This window comes from Onychostruthus taczanowskii, unplaced genomic scaffold (genome assembly GCF_017590055.1).
Source record: "Onychostruthus taczanowskii isolate IOZ18803 unplaced genomic scaffold, ASM1759005v1 scaffold19, whole genome shotgun sequence".
Lineage (NCBI taxonomy): Eukaryota > Metazoa > Chordata > Aves > Passeriformes > Passeridae > Onychostruthus > Onychostruthus taczanowskii.
In genome coordinates this window covers 11,668,047-11,685,862 of record NW_024499128.1, presented here as the reverse complement: position 1 = coordinate 11,685,862, position 17,816 = coordinate 11,668,047, and the positions used below count along the sequence as shown (strand labels likewise).

The 17,816-nt window shown below is 53.0% G+C and overlaps 1 protein-coding gene across 1 annotated transcript; it reads right to left on the bottom strand.

The window, feature by feature from the left end:
• Positions 1-598: 598 nt before the first annotated feature.
• ALKBH5 (alkB homolog 5, RNA demethylase) lies at positions 599-17,786 on the bottom strand. The gene is made up of 5 exons (XM_041401516.1): positions 17,513-17,786; positions 16,507-17,329; positions 10,552-10,632; positions 6,205-6,360; positions 599-4,585 (listed from the first exon to the last, which is right to left on the bottom strand). The coding sequence occupies exons 2-5, from the start codon at positions 17,229-17,231 to the stop codon at positions 4,402-4,404; spliced, it is 1,146 nt and encodes a 381-aa protein (XP_041257450.1). The 5' UTR covers positions 17,232-17,329; positions 17,513-17,786; the 3' UTR covers positions 599-4,401.
• Positions 17,787-17,816: the final 30 nt, after the last annotated feature.

Below are 17,816 nucleotides of genomic sequence, written 5' to 3'. Positions count from 1 at the left end.
AGGAGAGGCAGAGGAAGGGAATAAGAGATAAAGAGGTGTGAAGAAGAGAGGAAAGGAGCAGGGAGAAGAGGAAGAGAGGAGGGGAAGAAGAGAGAGATGGAGAGGAGAGGAGAGGGGAGGAGAGGACACAAGCGGCACAGAGTGTCTCCTGTGTTTGGAGAATGTGATGGTAAAAGTGGCCTCAGAGGAGGCTGGATAACAAGCACTACAGGTGGAAGAGAAGAGAAAGTGAAAGAGGGGGGGAAGAGAAGAGGAGAGGAGAGGAGAGGAGAGGAGAGGAGAGGCCACAGACCAGCAGATCCCATCCATCCTCTCTCTGGCACATCGCACCCATCCCATCTCCCTCTTGCAGGAGGGAGGCACCAGGAGGAAGAGGGGCTCAGCACAAGGTGCTGGCAGGCAGGGGAGGAAGGAGAGATCCCTGTCCCTGCTTTCTAGGACAGCACGGGAAGCACAGCCACTGCATTTGGCCGCCCTGTCCCCGGGGAGCCGGTGACTCCCTTTATTTAGAACCAGTTTTCTGCTCCCAACCACCTCATTCCTGCCAGGGGAAATCGAGGCACGTCCCAGCCCCCAGTACCACACAGCCAGGCCAAGAGATGCTTTCTGCTTTTATTCAATTAATGCAGCAATCTATACAAGAAAAAAAAAAATAATGAAACCATGAAATTCCAAACCCTGACAGTGAAGAACCAAATTCTTCCTAAGAATCAATTGGAATTAAAAGATTCCCCCACGTCAGACTGTACATAAAATAATCTCTGCTCCATTTACAGCGTTTCACACAGTACTTCTCGTATCTCAAACTTCAGAACTGTACAACTTTGTTACAAACCACGCTTTTTCCTAGGAAAAGCTTACAGAAAAAAATATTGCCACTTTCTTTTTTATTATTTTTTTTTAATTTTTATTTTTATTGGTAACAAAAAAAATTAGAATCTTTTAAAAAACAAAAACTAAAGTCAGCCAGAACTTCTAAGTGTGGGCAGGGGAAGGAGCAAAGACATTTCTCAGTCAAATGTTTCTCCTCCCAACAGGGGAAAGGGAACACTTTTGGCAGGTAAAAGACTCTTTGCTGCTGGTGGGGGTCTAGACCCTGGACCCCCCCGAGTCCTCCTCAAAACCTGGCAGCTGTTTTGATCCATGGGCTTGGATAATTCCACCACTGACCCTTCTGGAGATACGGTAACAGTAACAAACCCCAATCCCTCCTGTTCTTTGTGGAAAAGCAGGGATGAACCCCACCTTCCTCCCCCTTCCTTAGGAAAGACAGTTCTCCCAGTCTGGGCACATGGATTGTCACACTGGATGTAGCTCCCAGTTCGGGGCTGAGCACGGACACGCTGTGGGTGCATGGAGAGGTTGGACCACACACAACCAGATCAGAAACACAACAAACTAACAGGGTCAGGGCTGTGGGTGAGCCTGCTGAGAAGTTTTGCCTCCAAACTCGAGCTCACCCCGCTCCCTGCTCAGCAGCAGCCCCGTGCCACCAGCCTGCCCTGATGCCTGCGTGCAGCCCAACAGTGAAAACCAGGAATTCCGAGCCACAGTTTCAACCAGACAGGTTACAGGAAGGATCCAGACCTCTGGATCCGTGTGAAAAATGTCTCCTAGTTTCCAATCCAGGTTTCACTCTGATGTTGTTCAGTGCAAAAGAGTTAAAAAACCATGTTATCTACACATATACATCCGTGTCTATAGAAAATGTCTGTACAAGTGGGAAGATGGCCCTGCCTGCACGCCGGGGACTCCTCTCCTGAGGGATCCCTTGCTCCCTCTCTCTTCCAAGGTGCCAAGCCCCAAGCAGTCAGGTTAAAACCAAGAGCAGGTGGTGGCTGGAGAGGAGCTCCTCCTGTCCCCCCAGCCACGCTGCCAGCTCTGACCCACTGCAGGATGGGAACAGGGGGAAAGCTCCGGAGCAGGACATGCAGGAATACCAAAACAAGCTGGGAAAGGAATCTTGCACGTGTACAGCCTGCAAAAGGACCAGGATGAGGTGGTGGCTGGGACCAGGACAGAGGTGTAAGCACTCAGCATGCCCAGAGACAGAGCCAGCACCTCATCCCATGGAAGTCCTGCTCTGGGAAGCAGCTGTGGAAAGGTCAGCTGCTCCAGCTTCATTTTGAGTTGACAGCAGGGTAGAGTATCCATATTGGAGAGGCAGGGATAAAATTGGGAGCCAGGAGGGGAGAGGGGAGAGCTGACACCTCTGGCAGTGACCTCTGTCACTGTCTGCACCCACAGCAGAGCCTGGCACCGTGACTGGAACAGGGCATGGCCAGGATGGATCCAGAAGGACAAAGCCATCAGGAGGAGAAGGGATCTCTGCTCCCTGCGTGCAGTTTTGCTGCCAGGGGAATGCCAAGCTGCCCAAAACAGGGGGTTTGTAGCCAAGAGCTGGCCTGGATTCACAGCAGAAAGCTGGGGGGGGGGGTGAGGAACATCGCTTCAAATGCTACGTGTGGTCTGAAAATGGCATTTTCAAGGTTTCACAAGCAGCAGAAGCACAAACTTTTGCATCTCTGCACTGACAAGACATGTTCCTTCAGAGGCTGTGCCTCAGCACGGAGCCAGTGGGAGCTCTCACCAGGAAAACCACTGGATAATCAGAGACAGGCAGTGGGGACCTCACCAACACCCCCAGAGCCAGCACTGTGAGCTCATGTGACAAGATCCAGCCTGAGCAGGACCCCAACACCAGGTGAAAATCAGCAGGGAAGGAAAAGGACAGTGGGACTCAGATGTCAGCAAATGTCCTCGATCAGCACTGCAGGGAACAACGCCTGGGTGGTTGTTTTAGACCAGGAGCCCCTCACGACAGCAGCAAACAAGTTTCAAAATATATTACATCTTTTTATTGCCAAGCGTGCAGACCATGAAGTGTGTGGGGGACACGACACTAAGAAAAACTACAATTGGAGGGAGGGCAAAGCAGTAAAAATTTAAAAATAAGACTACTCCTTACAACTGCCAACACTTGGGTTCAAAGAATCAACTGGAGGAAGTTTTCCTTAAAAGTACAGCTCTAAATATGGCATTGGGCCCCAAACTTTGCAAACACCAAGGCTTTGGTCTGGGCTAACACAAACCGGGTGGGAGAAGAGGATGATGATGGCAGATGCTCTGTCACAACTCCACGGGGCTGAATGCCTGATTCTTCTCAGCATTTCCTGTAGCAACCAGAAAACTCCCTACCCCAGGAACACAGGCAGGAATAAGCCCGGAGAAAGCAGGCAACTGCAGTGCTGGATGCACTGAACTGGGGCCAAACTCGAGCCCTGCAGCGTCCCTGCTCCCAGAGCCAGCCTCGGAGGGGACAGAGCTGCTCAGCTCCCCCAAGGCCACAGCAGCTCCTGTTCCTGCTCCATGAGAGTGCAGCCAATCCCTCGGGATGGGGCACTGTGCTGGGAATGCTGCACCCACTCAGCTCTCTCCACCTGGAAGGGGCAGTGGAAAGGGCTCTTCTGGGGGTCCCAAGGCACAAGCCCTCACAAGCACAGCGTCTCCTACTCCTCTTTGCTATCCCCAGCTCTGGGAAGCAGCACATACTCAGTGTGATCCCTCACTTGGCAGCCCTGAGATTCCAATATGGATCTCAGGACAATGCTGGGCCACGTTTCCTTCCTCCTGAACCACAGCCCCAGTCAGACCAGCACTGAGAAACCAGAGCTCTAGTACATTCTTCTTGGAGAGGGCAGCGCAGGGACACAGGGCTGCGAGCCCATGCTGGCTTGGGAAAGGGTCTGGAAAGGAAACCTACGGCATTTAAAACACTAAAGTGCAACAAAAATGTCCTAAACCCTTTGAAATCGATCACAGCAAGAGGGGTCTGCAAAGCTTCAAACTTCCAGTTACTGCAGGGCACCCTTAAAACAGACCCAACAACCACCAGGTAAAAAAGACCAAGGAGCCCTTTGGTGAAACAAGGAATACGAGCCCACCATGGAATTTCAGCTCCTGGGGTCAAACATCATATTTAGAACATTTGGAAAGGAAAAGTGTTAAAGCAAAAAAAAAAAAAAAGAAAAAAAAAAAAAAAAAAAAAAAAAAAAAACCAACAGAAAACCAAAACAAAAATACAATTCTTGAATCTTGCGCAATGAAACAGTTAAACTTTTTGGTGTTTTCAAAAGAAATCCCAACAGACAACCTGGCATAACTTTATCTGCTTCCTAAGGGAGAGATGCCAGCTTGACCCATGACTCAGGACACCATGCTCCATCCTCACGTACGTCTCAGCATCCCTCCATTCATAAAACCAAATCCTTCCTGTTTACTCTTCAGCCTGAAAGGAAAAACCAAAACTGAAGCTAGATGGAAGATAGCCAGAGGGAGGAGAAAGTTTTCACAGACTGGAGGCCAATCTCAAGAGCTCCACGAGCCTGGGAAGTGCAATCCTCAGTGTCGTCTCATTTTAACTTTCCTGGCGGGGCTGCCATCCTCCTCCTCCTCGTCACAGTCCTCCGTGTACTCGTAAGACCTTCGCCAATAGTTCTCAGAGCTGAAGTTGCTCCGTCTCCTATGTTTTGGTAAGAGGACTGAACGCCTGTTCTCCTCCTTATCCATTTCTAGGATCCGTGGCCTGTGGAGAGGGAGAAAACAGGAGTGAGAGCACAGCACGAGGGGGTCCAGGCGTTCCTCTGGACACTATCTGCAGGTTACCTGCCGGGATAGCTCTGCCTGTTTTCCCACTGCTTTCCCAGCACTGGGCACCTGGCAGAGCAGGAATAGATCACCAGGCTGCAGCTCCCTGGAGGAACTGAGAACTTTACTATGATGGGCCAGGTCCTTCCCTTCCCAAGGCAAGCTTTGGCCTTTACCTCCACTAGAACACTTCCAGTCAACCTCTTTTTTTTTTTTTTTTGCTTGCAGCTTATGGCCCCAAGTAAAATCCCTTGAGCAGAGGGGTCTGTCTCTACTGCAGCAGAATTCAGAGCACAGAGCTGAGCTCCTTACGGTGCAGGATCACACCACAGCTCCAAAATCCTTTGTTCTCTCAAATATTAGCACAGTGCAATTGTTATTTCTGCAGAGCTGCCTCTGATCACTTTCTAGCAGGACTGGGTTGGTGGGCTGCACACACCACTTTATCTGAGTGGTTCCTGAGAGATCCCACTATGATACCCATGAGAATTGTCTGTTATACTGGAGTCTCTGAGGCCAGAGAAAGAGGAAAAACATGTTTTTCACACCCATCTGCTGCAGGAGCCTATGCAAGCCATCCCCCACAGCCTGATAAGGTCACATCAGGCTGACAAACAGCTCTGAGGGATGTGCACATTTGTCCCGCATGATCGCTCCTCTAATCGGACACCGGCCCTCTGCCTGCTCCCAGGGAAGCTGCATCTGCAGCCCAGCCCCAGATCTTCATCCATCTTCCAGCCTGCATCCAGGTGAATGAACACTGCTCACAAACAAACCATCCCCACCCTCCTCCCTCCGGGACAGGTTCAAACAGGGCTGGCACCACGTGGCAGCCAAGCCCTGGGACCAAATCAACTTTTGGGTTGTACCCATTGTGCAGAGAATGCCATCTGGATCTTCAGGAAGCTTTGGAATTGGAATATGCAGGACAGCTGGCAGACTGGCTGTCACTCACAGCCAGCAGTGTGCTCACACCAAGGTGTTTAAGGGAAGCCTTGCTGCAGAGCTCAAGATTGTCTGAAACCTCAGCAAGGAGCTTCCCTGAAGGTCAGGCTTAAACATCCACACGGTCTGGTTTCTCACACAAAAATACACACACAGAGCTCTGGAATCAAAACAGGCCTGAGAAGCTTCCCAAGAAGTCCTTAACCTTTCCCAGATAGCAAACCCTCACATTCCCTCCCAGGACTGCTTTCATAATATAGTTTAACACAGCTGCATAGGTTGCTTGGCAATAGAGGTCAAAAATGATTAGCTGCAGGGAAACTATTGTTCTGAACGACTGCATTATCAAAAGCCAGCCAAATCTATTGCTTCTTCATTATGCCACTCACAGGATAAACAATGTAAGCTGCTTACAGCCAGAGCTCAGCCTCCACAAGTCTGGGAGGAACGTACAAAGAGCTCATTCTGATAAAACAGATCTGGGCACTGCAGAAAGCACCTGGCAGGTGCAAATCAGAATGGTTTTCAATATGTTCCGACGCCAGGGACCTCAGCTATGCACTGATCCACAGACAACATCCCAAACATGGCTTTTAGGAGAGATGATCCTACCTGTGGGCAGCATCAGGGTCTGCTTTGCGATGGGACCGCTTTGGCTTCAGGATCTGGTCCCGGTTGCTTCCCGACAGGCGGTCAGAGTTGTAACCTGGTGGCAACACAGAGCTACTCAGGGATTTTGTTTCCAATCGAGGTGCATCTAGTCTTGTTCTGCAAATATTAAAAGAGAAAAGAATTTGCAAGGAGTTTCTACAGAATCACAGCAGAGCCCTCCACCCCTACCACACAGCTCAGGAGGAGGGGCAGGAATACCCCATTCCACTGCACAACAAGCTGCAGCTTCACAGAATCACAGAATGGTCTGAGTTGGAAGGGACCCTGAAGATCATCTCATTTCCAACCCCCTGCCACAGGCAGGAACATCTTCCACTATCCCAGATTGCTCCAAGCCCTGTCCACCTTGGCCTTGGACACTTTCAAGGATGGGGCAGCCACAACTTTTCTGGGCAATGTGTGCCAGGGCTTCAGCACCCTGACAGGAAAGGATTTTTTCCTTATATCTAATTTAAACATACTCTCTGCCAGTTTGAAGCCATTGCCCTTTATTCTGCCTTGGCTTAGGGACACACAGTCATGAGGTGAATGCAAAAGGTGCTGAGCTCACTGCAACCCCAGCTCTGGGATAAGGAGCAGAGTTGCTGGAGCAGCTGTGAAATCCCCTGAAATCACCTGGCAATAACTCACAGCTCCAGTTAAGCCACCTGGCTGGGAGATGCCCTGCAAAAGCATCATCACCTGCAACAGTAATAACTGCTTCCACCTGGAAACTCCCTCCTGCCCACGGATCTCCCGGGGTCAGGTGCTCCTCAGCTTGACTACACAGTGCAGAGAGTTGAAGTACGAGTCAGGAGAAGGTGTAGCAAACAGAAGCTGCATCATACATCCCTTCCAGCAGCTCTGCACACACTCAAGCTATGCTGGAGAGCAAGCAGAGCTCATCCCAAAAGAGAACAGTCACAGAACTGTAGCCATGCACAGGTGGAGGAGGCAGCAAAAATGAAGGGGGAGAACCACTACTTGCTCTCCAGTGCTGAACTTCAGCTCCTGAGGGAGGTTTCCACAGGAGAATCCCAATTTAAACTTCCATTAGGAAGCACATCCACTTGCCAAGCTTCTCTCTGCCATCAGGGAGAGCCTCTTCAGCTAATGAGGGTGATGCCAGTCTGGCACAGGCAAAGCTGGGCATGGCAGCCTGAGTTTGCCCAGCATGCCAGAAACAAGGAACACTTGCACAGGCAGCTGCCAGGTTGGAGCCTGTGCTAGTCCATGCTGTCATCCTGAGTTGTTCTCAGCTCCAGGGCTGGACCCAGTCCAGCCTGAACACCAAAGGTCTTGAAGATCCTGCCTGTGTCAAGGAAGGTGGTTTAAATACCTCTCAAATTCAACAGCAACTGCGGGGCTGCAATTCAAACAAACCAACCCCCAACACACTGCAAGGGCAAGGGAACACCAGCCAAGCTCCCTCTGGCCAGGTGCAAGGAGAGGTGACACTGACATGGAGAACAATGTACCTACAAATAGACAAACTCTGCTTATGAGAGTGAAAGCAGAATGGCAGCAAAAGCCTCTAAAACTGCTTTCAAGGTTGAGTAGGTCTCATTTCTACACCCACCTCCCACGGTACCTCTCTCAGCATCTCATAAATTGAGAGCACCATTCCTCCCCTCCTCTGGCTCAAAGCACTTCCAAACCCTGCTGGCTCCCGGCAGCCCTGCGATCCAACACAGCAAACACCGAGCACTGAAGTGTTTATGACCTGCTTGGTAACCACACTGCTCTGGAGAATCCTGAACTGCACTGCCCCTCCAGCTCCCACAGCTTCGTTCTCCTGCTGCTGTCAGTGAGAACACGCTCGGAGCAGAGGCAGAGCAGAGCCAGACTCAAACGTCTGGGACCCGGCGGGCTCCGGCAGAATTCGGAGCCGAACATCCCAGCTCCGACTGGGAGGATCCAACTGATCTGATCTGGAAAGCTCAGGGCTGATCCTCACCACCAAGATGAGGAAGAGGAGTTTCACGAGGCCTCTCGTGCTTGCAGGCCACCAGGGGAAGGAGCTGCTTTCCTGGTTGCACAACAGCCTGTTCCAGGCGCAGCCGCATGATCCGATCCGGGGAGCGGAATGGCGCTGGGCAGAGATCCTGGCACAGGCAAAGGGCAGGGACACGCAGGGGACACGGGGAGGTGGCCACCCTGGCCAGGGATAAGCAGCAATTAATAAGCTCTATTTGGCAGCAATCACAGCCCAGCCTTTGGCAAACATCGCCAAGGATTCACCACAGCTGCGGAGAAATAATCACCAGGGGGTTTGTGCTTTGCTCCAGAGAAAAATCCTGGTGTGGTTTCATCTGGTTTGTCTGTCGGGTTAGCTCCTCACTGTCTGATGGGCAGAGACACTTCTGCTCTGACATGAAGCAAATCAGGCCCCAAAAATCAGGGTGGATGAGCAAACAAAGCCAGCAGAGCTACAGGCTCTGTCCCTCCAGCAGGAATGCAGCTGGGTACAACTGGGGAGACCTCAGTGCTCCTCCCAGGACTTAAAGGGGGCTTATAAAAAACACAGAGAGCAACTTTTTACATTGGGAGATGGTCATGACAAGAGGAACCAGTGTTGAACTAAAAGAGGGAAGATTTAGATTGCATATTAGAAAGAAATCCTTTACTCAGGGAGCAGTGAAGCACTGGCACAGGTTGCCCAGGGCTCTGAGCAACCTGGTCTAGTGGAAGGAATCCTTGCCCATGGCAGGGCCTGAAACAAGGTGAGGTTTAAGGTTCTTTCTTGCTCTGATGCACTTTGAGGGCAGCCAGGCTTGACTGAAACAATCCAACACCCTCAGCTTACCAAGGCTGGAGAAAGCAAGAGGCAGAGCCAGTTTAAACAGGTACATTGGATATCTGCACCAGTTTGGGCAACTTTAGCTTATTTATCTGAGCCTGTCTTTTCCAGAAAACTACTCCACAACCTAGGACAGGCAGCTTCTCTTTCTCAAAGTCCAACCAAAGCAGCTACAAGACTTGGAGATGCCTGCTTGTGAGCACTTGTGCTGCTTTTCCCTGGCTGCTCCAACACCACGAACACAACAGCTGTAAGTTCTTGTCTCAGCCTCTCACCCCAAACCTCACGTGGCCATACCCAGCTGTGGGGTGGTTTGGCTACAGCCTGCCTTTCATCCCACTCTATCTCCTGCCACATCTCATCCTGCCTCCCTGGGTCTGGGCTGATTTTGTTTGGCTAATGCCTCAGGGCTGCTGTTTTTCCTGCCTTCATTCCATGGGTTTCTCTAACCAGATGTCCAACTCCACTCCACTGGCTTTGTGCCATATCCTCATCATGTTGCCAGACTTGTTTTGAAATCAACTAAGCTATCCAAAAGCTCATCCAGTCTGGATTCAGACCACTTGCCTGTGAGCCTTATGCCAGCCTGGGCCACAACCACAGCTCTGCCACCAATGCCCACGTTTTTGGCTGGGTTTACAGGACTCAAAGTGTGTATTTTCATTGACAAAGACACTTATTGACAGCAGAATTGCTGCTAACACCTTCCAAGGCACAGTCAGCAGGGGTCAATGTGTGGCAGTCACATGTTTTGGTCTCCTAGTAGAAGGAACTGATGAGAGAGGAGATTTCTAGGCAGAAAAGAAGGTTTTACTGAGGGACTTTGGGGTGGGATTAGTTTACTTTGTCTCTCATTTTCTTAAGAGCTTTAGGAACAAGCACTGATTGATGAAATGCCATCAAGAGTGCTCTTCCAGAACAGGAAGCCCCTTTCTAAAACAGCTTATGGAGCTTGGCTTCCCAACACATACTCGAAGGACAAGCTCTGTAATGAGCATTGAACTCTCTATGTGCTTCCCTCCAAAGCCAGTGTTTCCTCTCTCCCCAGGAAACAAAAGCCACGATATCAAGAAAACTTTCTCTGCTTCACAGGACATTCTTCATCACAAGCATCACCTTCAAAGACCATCCAGATAACTCACACACGTGGGTATCACATGGCCAACACCTGAACACACAGCCCAAAGCAAGAGAGTTTGATACTCTAGGTGTTTGGAGCTGGGCAGCCAAAGGAAAGAAAGCCAGTCTGGGCACCAGCAGGGCTTGCAACCCCAGACAATACAACAAAGTGCTGCTGCACAGAGCCAAGAAGTGATGAACCCTGCAGGAACAGGTTCCAGCCACTTCCACTGCCGGGTGCGGCAAGACACGAGCGAGCGCCAGAGTGACACCTAATCAAGGTGTAAGATCAAGCCAGCAAATTAACAAGCAAGGCAGTTTTCAAGTGTTTAAGCATCATGACACCACATCCACGTTTATTTTGCTGTCTGGAGGGCTTCAACACTTACTTTCGGAGGATGATGACAGCTCTCCTCTCCTTGATGTCCTGTGGTCGAATGCAGTGTGTGATTTCGTCGGCCGCATACCCACTGACAACAGAAACAAAAAGCCACCGTCAGGGAGATGCCAGGCAGAAGCAGAAAGTGGTTTCCAGCCTCAACAACTCAGTTTGGCCAGTACTTCCTAACTTGCACCAGGAATTCCTCCTCCAAACACCCCCCGCCCAGGCACACAGGAGCTAGGCTCGCAGGAAGGAACAAACATCGAGAAAGAATGAAAACAGTCAGGGGGTTTTGGGGGGTTTCATGACTCAATTTTTCAGCCTGTCCCAGAGGAAACTGCCACCTGCTCCAGCACTGTGAAATAAAACATGTAGAAATGTAGAACTGTAGATTCAGACTATTAATTTATGAAGAAATTAGAAAGCAACAGGGGGAAAAATGAGCACATTTCTCCAAAGCATCATGTCAAACTTGCCTATGAGAATGCCTATCTCTCACAGCTCAGGTGTGCCAGCACACCCAGACCCAAACACATAACACATCAAGGAGGTTTTTAGTCACAGAGGGGTGCAGTCATGCAGAGCTGAGCCTCTCATCCCCTTTTCCTGCTCATCATCCTCCCCAACACATGGCACACCCTCAGCCACCACAAGAACATCACCAGCCCTAACCCAGTAGTCATGGGGTAACCTACAAATTCAGACCTGCAAACCAAGCTGCACTCCTCTGTAACAGGGTGAAACAGCTCCCTGGGCTGAGGAAAAGCCAGGCTCAAGCAGTGGCTGTTGTCAGCAGGAGTGTTTCACTGTGACATGACTCCAAATACTCCACATTTTCAGCAGGCTGGAGAAAAGCCACGGCCAAGGACAGCCCCAGCTTCCCACAACACACTGGAGAAACAGCCATGAGGAAATGCTGCTTCCAGCTGGGCTCCTGTGGCCAGCAGAGCAGGTGAAATCACGGAGGGTCCATGGAGAGCTGCCACCACACCTGCTGTGACACACACACCATGCTGGGAGCACATCCCGTCACTCCCAGGGTGTGAGCCAGCAGATCCCAGCGGTGGGGCCTGCCCTCTACCTGCCGTTTGCAGAGTGTCAGCTCACTGAGAGCCTGCTGGAGTCCAGCATGGGCAAAAGAGAAGCTGAACACCTTCAGAAAACACCCAACAAGGGCAGCAACACCTTGGAAGGCACTTGGGCAAAGGCTGCTCAAGCCAGCTCACCCAGCCTGAAGCAGAAATCACCAAGCCCAGTGTCCCCACAAGGCTTTTCCGTGCCACTGCTGGCAAGCCAGGGTCAGGCAGGTTATTCAGGACACCCTGAGCAGAGAACAGAGCTCACACATGCAAGTCTTCTCCGGGGACAGGACCGGGTTTCCTTGATCTGGTTAGATAACCCACCCACTCACCCAGAAACACCTCCTCACACACAGATCTACTGCTCTGCCAGGAGAGTGAAAAGTCTAAGGCCTGACCAGTTGAAGCAGGGGTGGTGTCCAGCCCCACTGTGCTCCAGGCATTGCAGAACACGACAAGAGGCTCGTGATGATGCTCTATAATGTTCCTGGAATCTCTGCGTCAAGCTCCAGTGAATTCATGAATATCACCCACGTTAACATTCAACTCTGCATCCTCAGCAGCACCCTGAACACCAGGGAAAGGTCTGCTTCCAGACCCACAAAGTATCAGTCTGGACACTCCTTTTCACTCCTTCCCTTTTCAGATCACTTCCAGAGTGGCACCAGGAAGTTTGTGGTCCCAGATGCACATGGACAGCATCAAACAACAGCCCCACCACTCTGTTCTGAGACCGTAATGGGGACACACCAGTCTGCCCCAGTACCAAACTGGTGTGGAAAACTCTGCACTATATCATGTGTAGTGATGGAGTGCCTCTGCACAGGCAGAGAAAATAAATAAAATTATTATTTGGTTGTGTCATACTCGTGCTGCCTTGTGCCAGCATGAACTTCTCACCACTGCCCAGCCTTGCACACCCTGAACGGGCAGACCCCGAAGAAAAACACCCATAATGATATCAAGGGTCTACACACAGAGAAGATCCAGAGAAGAAACTCAATTTCCTACCCAGAGAAGAAACTCAAAACAACCTGGAAAGGAAAATCTAACACCAGAGTGTGTCATCTCCATCCCAGAGATTTTTCCAGAAGAACATGGGGAAGCGCTGATGTTTTCCACACACTACCCCAAAACCAGACCCCAATTCCAAACTAACCTGTCAAACCTTACACCCCCAACTCTTTCCTGAGTCTTTTTCCATCTGGAAGAGCCGCCGCTGAACCAGAACTGATTCACACAGAGATAAAAGTGGATATTTTTGTGCAAACATCACCAGAAAGGAAGCCTTGAAGTTCTACAGACTCTAACAAGAAAAGCTTGAACAAATCTCTGCCTCATCACCACTGGCACACGTGGAACTTCCTCTGCACCAACAGCCTGTTCTGAGGGATCAGGCTATTTTGGAGCAGCCAGCTGCAGAGAGATCCCTCCAGCTGGGAAGGAAGGAGGTTCATCCTCCAGAGACTCCAACCTGCTCTGATTATGCTTCCATCAGACACACCTCGAGACTACAGGAGGGACACGCATCACAGCACTCCCCTGCCATTACAAACAGCCAGGAGATGACCTGGAGCACTCTCCAGCTGTGGGAGGGAAGCCTGCATGGCACAAGCTCTGGGAACCTGGGAAATGTTACCTGTGCCTTTCGTTCCTCCAGTTGCAGCTGCACTCCTTCCAACGCTCAGACAACAAACCTGGCAGTTTCAGTGCTGAGATTTCCTTCCTATGACAGCAGCTGCAGGACAGGGATCCACCTAGAATCCTCCATCCCAGGTGGCTCCACACACCCCCTGTTCCCTCCCTTTTTCCCAGCCCAAGCATTGTCAAAGCACACCAAGATGAAGTTCCCCAGATGAAAAGGCAAAATTTCTCCATCTCCCCCCCACTGCTTCTATGGACTGATGCTCACCAAATTATTGTTAAAATAAGAAAAACCCACAAACATGGTGAGGTCAGCAGCCCCTGCCCAGGGAGCTGATGGGTCACAGGACTGGGATCCAGCAGCACACACTGAGCTGATGCTCCCTCCTGGCCTGGCTGCCACTGGGACAAACCTGCAAGAGCTCCTACTTCCCAGGGCTGTGGGAAAAGAGGGGACTGGGGAAGGCCATCTTCTAGATCTCAAAACCTACAGGAGCAAATCTTCCCTGCAGATGTGAAAGGAGAGGACAGTGGGCCCTGCTGGAAGAGGGAAGGGCTCATTAGCAGGTCATGGGGTGGCTCAGCCTTTGCCTTCTGGCAGAGGGGCACGGTGCAGCCACGTGAATCTTGTTCCACCTCACCTGCCATTTGAGGTCTGAACACTTTCCAAGGAGTCTGAGGCAGGTTCAGTGTTGGCAAACACCACATCCTGCTTCAGGGCAGGCAAACAAAATCAAGGGAGGGAAACTGGGAAAGTGCCTCTGCAAAATCCCTAGTGGGTCAGCAGCTGTGGAATGAGGAGCAGGAATGGGACAGGGGCAATCTGGGGCCAGTGTCAGAGTGCTGTGGGGTCAAAGAGAGGGATCTGACAGCTTCCTTTAGATCCTCAGGACTTCCACACAGCCCCCAAACACACACAGCTTCCCTGGAAGGGCTGCAGGCCAGGAGCAGCCACTGACCCAGCAGGATTTGAATCCCAGACATTACAGGCATGCCACCTCTATCTGTGCCCGTTCCCCATCTCCAGGGCAACTGCCTCCAGCAGCTGTTTACCCAGAGGAGAAAACGCCAAGTTTGGGGAGTCGACTTAGTCATGACCAAGGGCTGGATTTGGTGACACACCCGTGAGCACAACCTGCACCTCTCCTGCTCCTCCTGGGGTGAGATGGGAGACCAGGAGATCTGCTGTGAGGCAAGGAATTGATTCCAGACAGGATCCTATCAACAGGGAACAGTCACTTTGGCAGAATCTCCCATAAGTGAGTGTAAAGTACCTGCTAACTGCTGTACCAAATTTGAAATAATCGCCGTTTTAAAGTCTATTACTTGCTGGAAAGCAGAACATCTGATCGTGATCAAGCTGCAGAGTGGGTGGGTCAGAAAGCAGCCCTTGGATTTGGAGGGAAAAGATATCAAGATATTTTCATCTGGTTTGTAGGACTGCTTCAGCTACATAAACAAACTGATTACAGCACCTGAGTGACATTGGCCAACAACCCAAACACCCCTGGGAGACACCTCACTCCAATTCCACGAGCCCTGAGCCAGCAGCCTCTTCCAGCAGAGCAAGGCTCTGGAATAAGAAAACATCATTCTCTGGTCCTGGAGCAGGGAAAGCATCTCTCCTTCCTCCCACCATCCTCCACTGCAGATCCTCCTCCAGAGTTTTTCAAGAGGCTTTGACTGCAAGACTTGAGGCTGACCCTGCATTAGTAGCTCTGCCAGAATGCCTCCAAGCAGGATAAAACTCTCACTGTCCTTAAAAAAAGAAGGCCTCTGGCTGTAAAAGGAAGGGCAACTATTTATCCAGGCCTGACGAGGAAAGACAGCAGAGGGGTTCGCATCAGGAGCAGGAAAATTAAGGTAGAAATTTTCCCTCTTGGTATCTCAGAGAAGTCAGGGAGCAGAGCAGCTGCCTCACATCCAGCAGTCCATCCCTGGGGATGGAGCTTGCTCTGCAGTAAAAAGATACAGGGCAGGATGGGTCCCCTTGGGTCCCATTTCACAAAATCACCCTGACCTCTGCCCCCGGAGCCCTGTCAAACCACCAGAGAATGAGAAAATGTCCTCAGCGCCATTCCCGACTCCCTCTGCAGCCTCCCTCATCACCGGCTAATCCACACAAGTTACCTAACACCGGGGTACGGCAAGGATTAGTTAATGTTTGTGCAGCTTTTCCGAGATAAAAGCGACGCAAGATCTCAGCATTTATTATTGATGCACCAGGCAAGGAGGCCGTGTGTTTGTGGGGGGAAAAATTCCTTCCCGAACCCTGCAGCGATCAATTTACAAGCCAAAGCAAGGGATTGTATTACGGCCTGGGAGCCCGGAAAACCGGCCTGGACCTTCACCAGCCCAAAAAAACATCCCTTCAAAGGAGGATACAGCTGGTAGCACTGCTGGCACAGTCCTGGTGATCCCTGCTCCTGGCAGGGAGCACTCTGACCTTCAGGGACACAAGGATTGGCAGTCCCGGTGCCAGGCTTCGAGCTGCCCTCCCCAGGAGCTGGAGAGCAGCAGGATCCCTGTGGCTCCAGCCCCTCCTGGCCCCTCACCTGTCTGCTCCCCCTCCCAGCCCGTACCGGGAGGCAGTGGGATTACGAAGCAGGCTCTTCCCGGTGCCAATCCCAGCTTCGCTGCCGGCCAACTGCGTGACCTTGGGCAGGTCATTCCACCTTCCAGGGCTCTTCCTCAACACACAGAAAGTCCCTTCCTGTGCCCGTGACCCGCTGCACTTCCAAGTGACAATCACGCGGGGCTCTGCACTCTGGTCTCCCTTATCGTCACCGGGCAGGGGAGGGCTCAGCATTCCCAGTTTACAGACTGGGAAGACAAGGCCATTCACACCTCCTCTCCACGATTAAGGTCAGGTCAGAGAAGACCCGGCCGAGCTAAGAATAGACCCGGTAGCCCTGTCCCTACAGCTGCTCCGATCTGACCACTCTTGGGCAAAGGATCCATTTTGTGTCTCGATGAGTTACTTTAACCATTTACAGGAACTCATCGGCTAGCTCAGCTCTGCTAGCACGCTCCCACCAGCATTCGCCTCAAGCCCCGTGGAGAGGGCACCCACCCAAACCCTCACCCACCACGACGGCAGGACCTGCCCTCCCCAAATCCCTGCTTCACCCCTTCCACCACAGCGAGCCCCCGAGCACCGACAGGCGAGGGAGACGGAGCCCGAGGCGCCTCGTGATCCGCGTTACACAACCGGGGCCTCGGCAACGCGGGCGAGTTACCTGAGCACCGTGACGCTCCCCCTCTTCACGGGCAGGAACAGAACGGGCTCCGACACCCTGATGGGCTTGAACTGGAATTTACACCCGAAGCAGAGCGCCGAGTCGCTGAAGAAGGACACGGAGACGATGGGCCTCTCAAAGATATGGATGGGGTCCACGTGGGAGACAATGCAGCCCCCCGGCTGGTAGTCGTTGATGACGGCACTGTTCACAAAGCCCTCGGGGATCACCCGGTGCTCCACCAGCTTCCTGATCACCAGGTCGTGCACCCACTCGGGGATGGCGTCCACCTCCCCCCGCGGGTACAGGCGCTCCTGCCCGGGGCCTCGCCGCTGCAGCTGAGACCCGTAGGTGTAGCCTTCCCCGAAAAAATACTTATTCCGCAGCGGCGCCCGGTCCACCGTGTGCTCCTTGTAGAGCCCCTTCTCCGCCCGGGACACCACGTCCTCGATGCGCGCCTCGATCTTGGCGCACTCCTCGGCGCTGAAGAGGCGAAGCTGGCGGATGCCGCTCTTCACTTTCCGAGCTTCCTCCTCCTCCTTCTGCTCCTCGTAGTCGCTGGGCTCGGAGCCGGAGTCCTCCTGGTGCCGCCGCTTGCGGTCGTACGGAGGTTCGGGGGGCTCCCGCGGGAGGCCGCCGCCTCCTCCGCCGCCTTTGTGGCCGTCCCGGTAGGGCATCATGGACTTGAGCTTCTCCCGCAGGTCCGTGTAGCCGCTGCCGGCCATGGCGCGTCCGCAGCCCCCGCCTCTATCGATCCCGGCGCTGCAGGCGGCGGCGGGAGGCGGCGGGGGACGCGCAGCTGCTGCTCATGGCACCCGCCGCCCTGCCGGGAGAGAGAGACCCGCAGGACGGGGAGGTGAGCACGGGGTCCCGGTACCGCGCCAGACCCCCTCCCGCCCCCCCCACCCTCCTCGGGAGATGGGAGCCCGCTGCCGGCGGACAGAGCTCCCGCGCTCTCCGTCCCTCCCTCCCGGGGCAGCGGCGGCCCGGCGGACGCCACACTCACGGCTTGGCCCGGGGCGGGCGCGGACAACGCTGCCGGTGCCGGTGCTCACGCGGCGGCAGGGCCTGGCACATTCCCAGCGGCGGCCCCGGTCGCCCTGCCCGTTCCCACCGTCGCGGCTCTGCCCATGGCGGGGGATAACCGGAGGAGGTGTGGGGGGTCCCGTGCCGTGCCGGGGGAGAGCGGCGGGCGGGGGTCTGGCGCGGCCCTTCCCGCTACGTCACCAGGAGCCGGCCCGACATCCCGGATCGCCGCGGGGCCGCCCCGCCCCGCCGCGCCGGTTGGAGCGCGCGCGCGCGCGCGGCGG